The sequence below is a fragment of the Sinocyclocheilus grahami genome, unplaced genomic scaffold, assembly GCF_001515645.1.
Source record: "Sinocyclocheilus grahami isolate Dianchi unplaced genomic scaffold, SAMN03320097.WGS_v1.1 scaffold231.1, whole genome shotgun sequence".
Classification (NCBI taxonomy): domain Eukaryota; kingdom Metazoa; phylum Chordata; class Actinopteri; order Cypriniformes; family Cyprinidae; genus Sinocyclocheilus; species Sinocyclocheilus grahami.
Window position 1 is genome coordinate 1,173,198 of NW_015505410.1, and position 10,467 is coordinate 1,183,664.

General features: G+C 37.1%; 1 protein-coding gene across 1 annotated transcript in view; it reads right to left on the reverse strand.

Moving 5' to 3' along the window:
- The window catches only part of LOC107597404 (gamma-crystallin M2-like), a 5,173-nt gene extending 4,041 nt beyond the window's left edge, over positions 1–1,132 (reverse strand). Inside the window, exons 1-3 of the mRNA XM_016288456.1 lie at positions 1,109–1,132; positions 757–999; positions 301–572 (exon numbers count right to left, since the gene is read on the reverse strand). Of these exons, the coding sequence (XP_016143942.1) occupies positions 301–572; positions 757–999; positions 1,109–1,120 (527 nt within the window). The 5' untranslated portion in view covers positions 1,121–1,132. The remainder of the gene's footprint in view (positions 1–300; positions 573–756; positions 1,000–1,108) is intronic.
- Between the last annotated feature and the right edge of the window lie 9,335 nt (positions 1,133–10,467).

Consider the following 10,467-nt stretch of genomic DNA (forward strand, 5'->3'; position numbering starts at 1 on the left):
ATATATATATACATTTACAGCTTAGCATCTTTTCCGCTGCTAATATTATCATTTTCTCGCTTGTCTCAAACTTCTATATATTGATATAAATTGTATTGCCTCATTCAATATAATTTATGTAAAATATATTGATATATCATACAAACTTAATATCGCCCAGTCCTAGTTTAGCTCATGATGTATTTTTGTGGACTATTTGTGGAAATGTTAGTGGCATTTAATGATTTTTCAAGACACTGTGTTGTAGAGGAATTAATTTATTAACAATTTAAGAAATGCTAGAAATAAATACTAGGAAACTAGTACCAGGAGTCCATGATGCGCCTCATGCTCATGAATCTCATGCCACCCATATTGCTGAAGCTCCTGTACTCTCCAGGCCTGAAGTGCCACATCCTGCCTCTGTATTGGGGCTGCTCATACATGAGCCAGTGGCCATCCATCACATTGCAGGACTGGCAGTGAGGCATGCGGTAACGGTCCATGAAGTTGTCACAGTCATCCATCATCTCATGCATCTGACCCATGAAGTTCTCCCTCTCGTAGATCCTCATTTTGTAGGATCCCCTGTGCTGTAGTGGAAGATAAGTCAGTTTGGTTCATTGTCTAGTCCTGCCTCATAAATAACCATTCTGAAAGTAACCATTTTTATTTCCTTAATGTCCCAAAATTCAGCTTAATGTTTCCAAATCAGTGTAAATTGTTTTATTAAGAAAATTTTAATTGATTACAAATAAGAACATTCATGGAGCTCACCATAGGGATCATACGGCAGGACCTGATGCAGTTGCTCATTCCAAACATAGACATGTAATCAGCATAGTCTCCCCTCCTAAAGAAATACTGATTTCCCATGTAGTTGGGATGATCATGCATCATCCAGCATCCACTCTCCACTCTGCAAGAGTGGCAGCGGCTCATGTAGGAGGAGAAGTCCCCACAATCGCCCATACAGTCATAAGAGCGACCCTGGAAGTTCCTGTCCTCATAGAAGATGACCTAAAAAGTCGATTTGAATATTTTAGTGAATTAAAGTTAAAGTTAACAAATCAGATTGTTTAATTTTGGAGTGAAAATGTGTAGAAATGTTTGCTGGAATGAAGTTTACCTTGCCCATCATGGTTGTGCTGACTGATTCTCAGTAGTTCCACAAAGGAGAAGCTGAAGCTGAAGCTGATTCTGCTTGTTGGCTGACTGCTGTCACCTGTGCTTTTATACTAGACCAAGACTAAAGATTACAGGGCCTCTATTATTAGTCAGTTCCTGACTGTGCAAGTTAGAAAAGAGGCCACTTTAGCTGAAGCAGAGTATCTAGATCTTACTACTCACAATTGTCATGATGCTAGAATTTCTGATGTTTAAACTGTTATTTTGAAGCACTAAACTCACTAAACACATGAAAGAGTGTTAAAGTAATTCATTAATTGTGCTTCTTTGATTTGCAGATCAAATGTTGAAAAAATTTTTTTTAACTTTTGAAAAAATTTTTTTTTGGTTTGTCAGATAGATATTGTGTTTACAGTAATATACTTTAAGTAACAGACAAGCAGTGAATCTTTTGTTTTTATTGTTTTCTAAAACATCTTTGAAGCGGGGGTTATTTTCTAGGTTATAGAAATTCTATTTATTTAGTCAGTGTAGCTGGAGTTTTTTTTTCCCTAAACAAATGTTTTAGTGACTCCTCATTTCCTCATTTTTTGGCATGTTTGTTGAGTGATGAAGCAGAAGTAACTGTGTGTGTGTGTGTGTGTGAGAGAGAGAGAGAGAGAGAGAGAGAGAGAGAGTGTGTGTGTGTGTGTGTGTGTATAGCTATAATGTTGCTCACATTATATATATATATATATATATATATATATATAGCTAATGTTGCAGTATTTTTACAAGAAAATACTGTTTTAGTCTTTCTACTAATTTCACATTTAATTTAATGTTGCTTGCTGTTTCTTTATAATTATTTGTGGAATTTACTAGCAATTCCTGAGTGAAAATTGTTTCAAAGTAAACCTGACACTAAATATATTTCGGGGGAGGAAGTTGTTTTCTTTTTCCCCAAGTGCTTTTAAATGGTAACAGATGCAAGGCCGGGGTCATTACATGTGTACAATTTAAAAATTAAATAACAAATTTTAAAGAAATGAATTAGCAAGATGTTGGCACTCATAGGTAAATGTAAACAGTGTGTTTGGTTTAAAGGGGTCAAATGATGTTGCTAAAAAGAACATTATTTTGTGTATTTGGTGTAATGAAATGTTTTTATGCGGTTTAAGGTTAAAAAAACACATTATGTTCCACATACTATACATTATTGTTTCTCCTCTATGCCCCGCCTTTCTGAAACACATTGATTTTTACAAAGCTCATCGGTCTGAAAAGCGAGATGTGCTGTGATTGGCCGAATACCTTGTAAGGGAAACGGGTCAATTTAGCTCAAAGGGAATCAATAAAAATTTTATAGGGAATTTGGACAGAATCACTGTTTTATGGCTGATCACTGAGACGGCCAGCGATTCACTGAATGAGCCGTATGACATCAATTCTGCAATGGATATTAATATCCAAAGTATAGTGAAAACACTATTAATTAGCACAGTAACAAGATCGACAGTTTAAGACATTAACTTATAAGCACAAAACACAAGATACTTCTATTTTTAATATAAATTAGGCTTTATTGGATAAATCTAAGACATATAAACTAATCTAACACATGAACACACACATTCACACAAGTTGCAGAAAGCGAGAAAGTAAGGAAAGAATGAGTTTAAGGAAATGAAAATGTGAAATCCCAAGTTTACAGCAATATGTGCAATTGCATAGACCTGAACAACCATCAATCACTTAATTAACCCTTGAATTGAGTTCCTCAATGAGGTTAAAATGTATATTAAATGCACCAGTTCAGCTAGAATCTGGAGGTACTTGCGTTGCCTGTGTGCGGGTTTCCCTTTGTTGTGGTCCTTGCGGAAAAGGGGGTTTCCCGCAGTTGCTGATTGGCTGGAAGTTCAGTCTTGGGAAGCCAGTGGTTGGGCGTTGGCTGATGACGCGGAGTTGTGGTCTGGTAAAAGTTTTAGACGGCACTCGAGATCGGACTTGGAGACACGGCGTTAGGCAACTTAACTCAGAACACGAAACTCAACGGAAAAGAAAATAAACTAAAGGAAAGAAATAGAAGTAAAGTTTGACGAGACTAGGTGGCGTTTCTCCTCATGGTTTTGGAGGAGCTAGCGTGTAAGCCAGAGCACGCTCAAATAGCGCAAAAAGCGATGACTGAAAAGCACGACTAGAAGCCATGACCATAAAAAAAACTAAAGAGCCAAAAAGGCGATGACTAATAAGCATAGCTCAAAGCTATGACTAAAAAGCCGCATGGCTAAAAGTGACGACTTGAAACCACATGACTAAAAGCTAAAAGCTAAAAGCCTGCTAAAAGCATGACTAAAAAAGCATAATTTAATGGTGTCCTGAGTATTTAAACCGGGTTGTTGGCCACATCTCAAATGGTGTTTTGGTCAATTAGACACTGTCTTAGCTCGGGGTGTTGCTATATTCCTCCTCCCAATTCATAAATCAAATGTTATCTCATCAGTCACATGGTCTGAGTTTTCCCGCTCTTGCAGAGTTAATTTTGGACATGATTTCTATAACAAGAATATGATACATTTGACAAAGAATTGATTGGAAGAAACGTTTCAAGCAAGAAGATTCAAACACACACATACTAAACATGAATATGAAGTTATTCAATAGTTATTAAAAAGACATACACAATACGTGATTAAAACATGATAGTCTAATGTGTGGGTTAGATACATAATATGGAGTTTTGCATAGAAATTATTAGTTGCTTTTAGTGTCATTTAGGTGCAAATACATGGAAAGGCAGTTTCTGTGCCATTCTGTGGATGTATGTGGACATGTTCTGTGAAGACCAGAGAGGTTAAAAGGTCTCCTAAGGAATCTCAGTCTGGTCTTTGTCTTCAAGGTGGGGGAAGTCAATCCAAAGAGCTTGTGATCGTGATTACTATCACTGGTTTACATGTGATGGTCATGCTGTGCATCTCTGACCATTAATCTTGATTACTTGTCCCAAAATTGACAATCTCCTTGGAATTGTCAATAAGTGTTCTTTTGTTTAAATGCTGTAAGCTACTCAAAGCTGCTAATTGGTGGACTTGCTTCAGGCTTGTGGCGCCAGGATCTGATTTACGAACATCTTGTGTCATGGGTCTTTCTGTGGAATTCGGCTCCTTGTGTTTCAACCATGTTCTTGATCGATTCTTAAATTGTCTGATTCAGTCTGATACCCTACAACCTCAAGTGTGTGATGGAAATGTTACGCCCCTTACCATATTGTGATGCTGTGTCCCGGCCGGAGTCTTTTGGAAGGCCAAACAAACTAGTTTTGGTTTCACAACGAAACACATAGTGTCACATATGGCGGGCTAGAGTGAGCGGAGGCCAGCGGGTTTGAGTGAGGAACGGCCGGCAGGCTTGCAGCAACCACATGTGACGACCCTGGGCTGGACTCCGCTTCATCCACGGTGAAAGCCAATCCGGCGATCCACAGCACGAAGTTGATGTATTTCCTCAGCGACCAGCACGGATCATCTCTATGCATGACGAAGCGGATATCATCCTCTTTTGGAAGGCTAAACAAAGTAGTTTCGCTTTCATAACGAAACACACAGTGCCTTCACGACATGGCGGTGGCGGCAACAACAATACTACTGCGAGAATAAAAGTTACGCCTTCTTTCTTTGCATGAACATTTGGGCGGCGTTATGCAAATATTCCCAAATCGTGACGTTGACGTGGGGGCGTGTTCGATCGAGCCGTTTTAGGTAGGCGTGGTTGACTCTTAACTTTTATAAAGAATATCTCTTTGGATTTGAGACTTTAGTCTTTGCAACTTTACAGATCAAATTTATGCACCAAGAGCTTCTAACACTCCAAAGAGAAAGGAAAAATTGAAATCGCATCATATGACCCCTTTACGATATATCATCTGGTGTATTCTAGAACTTTCAGGACACTGAAGGTGTCTCACTGTCAGGACACTGAGAAATGTAGTGATTAAATATGTTAATTGACTAATTTTGTGCATCGATGTTAGTTTAATGGAACAACGTTTGTTTTTATTTTATTTATTTACTTTTAAAAGGTTAAGTATAATTAATGGTACACCACAGAAAATTCACTGTTTAATTTTATGTTAGAACTGAATTATGAATCCATTACATAAAAAACTTAAACACTGTGTTCTTGTCTTGCCCTAAATCACTATAGTAAACCTATAGTGATTTAGAGTAGAGGTCTTCTGAGTACTAAGATCCTCAGAAGGAGTACCTAATCTGAATCGACCCAAATCACTTCTTACCTGAACCTGGCGTGCTTAAATAATTTTTTTAATTGGAAAAACCCAGCCCCAGACAGACCCAGTAAAATTGGACCAGAGTCTGAACTGTCCCAATTATAATTATTTCAAACCCAACTGGACCTGAATGTAAAAGAAGCATTGTTGCCTGTACAGCTTCCAGCCCCATGCAACAGATGCATGGTTTGGTCATTTACACCTAACCTTACACTTATAAGCGCACATTGACAGAGAACAGAGAAGAAGGGGGATAATAATGTTCATGATGTTGTAGTGATTGACTGGTAATCCCCACTCTGGTTTATTGAATTATTGAATTATTCATCGGAAAGTGAAATTCCTGACACTATGTACGCCAATATCATTAGTATACCAAGTTCTGTCATGAAACTCTAGATGGCACAGGCTGATGGGTCCTTAATGTAACTGATGACATTCTTAGCATTAAACGTCTTGTCAAAAGCTGATTGGTTCATGTTGCATATGCAGCCAATGAGCTTGCTGCTTTACATTTTAAATGGCTGATTAGCATTCGCTTAAGCATTGCAGAGTGCTTTCAGAGTTCCTCTGAACCCCTCCACCTTCCCCAGCTCCACCTGTATAGATCTGCTATGGGTTATTTTATATGCTATTTGTGCAGCAGCATTTTGTCTTAAATACTCACAGCATCATATCGGCTTATGTATTGACAGTAACAAGTTCCTGTTCTTGCTTGCAACAGCAATAATCTACAAATACAGCAATAACCAACAACAGTAGCAATTCAGCAGCAGCAGTGTAGCAGCTCTATTCCGCCAAGACCAAATACATTGACATTGTCATATCCATTACCATGCTAAAATCTTCAGAGAGTTCTTATAATAGAACTATTGTTACTAGTGTTGGGTTCGAGTCCACCTAAGTCGAGTCTGAGTCTTTAATCCAAAAGGGTAGAGTCCGAGTCCAGTCCTAGTCAAACTAAATAGTTTGTCAGTATCTTAAGCTTGTTTTAACCTTTACAACTAGAAAAGGCAATGTCAATTTAAATGTAACAAAACCAAACCTCTATTGCATTTTGACAGTTTGATTTTTGATTTTCAAATAATCTCATAGTAATTTGTGATCTGCTCACCAAACTTAAAGTAACAGAAGTTATGGATGACTTGATTTATGTATTGTGGCATATTTCAGAGTCAGCTGTAAGGACCTTTGAAATAACTGAAATCATTTGGCGAAGTGGTATGGACGTGTAATGCGATCAAGACCTGCCTTGCACACCTTCGAACGTTCGTCAACCAATCAAATTCAGGCATGTACCAGCCCCCATAGTATAATGGCAGTTTATTGTATGAATCTATGTTTTGAAATTGATAAATATTTTGGTAGGGCTTTTCCCTGCCTGCCTATAGATGAGCCACACATGCATATAATTATATTTACATATTTATCATAGTAAAAAGCTATAGTAAAAATTAGTACACAGCAAAATCACCAGAGTTAAAATCCTGGTGTTATGGTGTTTTAGAGTAAAGTGTTAATGTTATGGTGTTGAATTAACACGGATGGTGTAAAAGGGATACTCTGACTGGTGAAACTACTGAGAGTCTGACCTCATTAACACTGGTAGTGTGATTACACATCCGGGACATTTACGTGGTGCGGGCTTCAACAATCCAAAACTCTTCTCGCTGACGCCATTTTATTTGAATCGCCACTCGGAGCGACTAAGCGTATGTGTTTTAACTGGAAGCATACAGCATACATTATTATACATTTATAATTGGAGAAGTGCATAAAGTAAGTAATGTATTTCATAAAGTTATGTAAATCATTGTTTTCGATTGGGTTTAGCTGTACTGTTCAAATTGATTTGATATGGACTTTAATACTTGACCTGGTTGATTGAAAAAATGAACAAAGCTATTTAATAGGTCAGTGTAATTATTATAATTTTTTTATTTGTACATTTCGTTAAAAATCAAGTTTGTGTAGCGTTGAGGGCACGCTGCACGTGCTGGAACTTTTCTCACAGACGCCATTTGTTTCGACTGACCCTGCAGACGAGGCCAGTGCTCATTTACTGGAAATGTAGACGGTGAGTTTTCTTTGCAGTATGTAATTTATAATCTCATTATTTAAAAGCAATATTTTCTTGACGTGCTGTCCTAAAAGTGTTAACTTCCCACATAACGTACATAATAATAAGACGGCCTACGTTACAAATAAACTGGAAAAAACGCAGAAGGTAAGTTAAGTTCTTTAATTCATGAAGATAAGCGTTTCATAAATCGAAATATTTCGATAAATCATTGTTTAACGTTAGCCATTTGTCTTAAAAGCCTGTTCCAATGTATTCGATATGGACTTGCGTACTTGAGCTGGCTGACTGAAACAACCACTTTTAGTTACTAGTTCGAATTTACCAGCTATTTTGATCAAATTCAGTTTAGAATATTGTGTGTATGTACGTGTAAATAATGTTAAGTTAATTGCCAAGTTTGTGTAGCGTTCTGGACGTGTTGCGCGCGCTTTACAGCCTGAAATTTCTCAAAGATGCCATTTTTGACTCGCCATGTGGAGAGGTGAGGCCAGTGTCAGTCTTTATTTAACCAGCTAAAACGGTCTATCAGTTATCTCATAATTAAAATATCACTGTCACCCAGTCCTAAGAAGTGCTCAGTGTAAAGTGTAATGTAGTTAGACAGGGGTTTTCAAAGATGTGGAGCCAGAGATACCTGACAGGGGAGAAAATATTTTAATTACAAGTTAGTGTGGGAGGGAGTAACGTTAACAGACATGTTTAAACAGTCCCCATTTGATTGTATAATCTCTCTTTAGCAATACAACACACATTTTCCTTAAAATACATGAGGCATGAGAAATGTATCTATAGAAACCTTGAAGTGCCCACTTTTAATGTGCTTTTATTTGTTTGTTTTTAAATTATTGTTATTATTATTATTTTTTGCTTATTTGGTGTTAAATGCATTATATAATCATAAAAGTCACTATGGAATATAAATCATAGCAGGTTTCAGATAATAATACAACTTGTAGAACTGAAAATATATAGCAAATTATTTTATGATGTCACAGACAAATAAAAAGATAATTAAAGTGACTCTCTACACAGATGTTTTAAGACCTTTTTTCCCTTTAGGCTAACGTCATGTTTGTGAAAGTGCCATTCAAAGACTCCAAGAAATTCATAAAGTTGCAGAATGGATTCACTTTTACAGATTTCATAAATGAAGGTAAGTGTCCTTGTTTTTATCTTATTTGAAATTATGGGCATTTGAAAGTATACTCGTATTGCGAAATATCGTTACAACCCCTAAACACAATAAAAAGATGTTTTGAAACGTAGTGTTATTTACAAATTATTGACATACAAGAAAAAAAAGCTCTTTTAACAATGTAAAATACTGTTATCTGTGTGTTATCTGTGTTTGTCTGTGATACCGTTTCTTCCACTTTGTGCTTGTGTAATTAGTGTAGTATTTGTATAATCATGTTAATATAGACTAACTAATGAAAAAAAAGTCAGTAATATAATTTATCACAATTGATTTCTGGGACACTATGTAGCACCAAAAAGTGTTTATTGTGACAGGCCTAAGAATGATATATGAGCAAACTATTCTTTTATTGTTTTAACTTCGATGGTGCTAGCTGCCTTGAAAGAAAAATCAAAAGGAGATGAAGTCCTTGAAGAGTACATGGCCACCGATACTTTGTCAAATTAAATGAGAAGAGCACTTGTTAAAATACTGGTGGGGCACATGACAGAGAGGCATGGGTAAGCTACATTTTCACATTTAAGATAATTGATTGTCATATTTTTTCTATATTTTTTTAATGTTTTTTTATTCACCTAATAATTAAGGCTGAGACATAAATGTATAATCTAAATGTAAGATTGTTTTTTGTATGCATGTTCTGTCACTTATTTTTGTATGCATGTTCTGCTGTCCCATCCCATATATATACATTTATTTTTGGTAGGAGGATTCCAACCCAGAAGCAGAGAGAGCAGTATGCCCTTGAAATTGTGACTTTGTTTCCATCATTGAAAGACCCATTTTCCAAGAAGGGATATGTAAGACTTTTCCCATGAAATTATCAAATGTTTTTACTTGAAGGAATTGATTGATAAGTGAAATCGTCATCGCTAAAATTCACACGACTTTGTGACTCATTTCACCTGCTATAGATTTAGATGTATGAATATAAAATGGTCCTGTAGCAAGAAACTTGACTAAGACATCTCCTGTGCAATGTCTCCTGATGTCAGCTGAGAAAACCCCTGAGAATGCCACAGATTCAAGTAGGCAAAAATAGTAAATAAATCTGATGATAGTCATACTTTTTGTCCCATTCCACTCTATAGAGTTTAATGTTCCTTTTTTGTTGTTGCTGTTTTTATGTTACCACAGACTGGGACAGTGATTTATTTACACTGCTTTTACTGGTTCACCTTCTTCCACCATCTGCTGGGCGAAAAATGGCTGCAAAAATAAGTGCCTCTGATGCAGTTGAGAAACTTGTGGTGTTTCATAAGGTATAATATTATTTTTCTTATTATATAATCAGTATAATTATTATTAATCAGTACTTTCTTCAGTTAAAGGCGCAATAGGAGATCTTGGAAAATGCTAACTTTAGCCTGATAGCACTGAAAGCGAATGTCCCACCCTCCCTGCAATCGCCGTCCAAAGCCACGCCCCCTGAATGCATATACACTCACTCACAGACCAGAGTACCAGAGACAACATTACTACAATAGGCTACATCCGCGGTTCCCAATTCCGGCCCATGTTCCGAAGTGAAGTAAACTTCAACGTATTTCCCCCGCTCAGTGAGGAGGGAGCAATGAACACTGTGTAGGGATCATATCGATCGGAACACAGTTCATGCACGTAGCTCACTTCTAACGAGCTGGTTATTTGAATCGGGTGTGTTAACTAAGCGAGACATTCAAAATATGCAGAGCTGGGGGCGCGAGGACTGGATTAATCGCTGGGCTACATCATGCGTCATTCACTGGTGAGAAAACTTTAAAAGTACTACAATACCAGGAAGGAAGATCGGGTTGTTGATGTTTGTCTGCC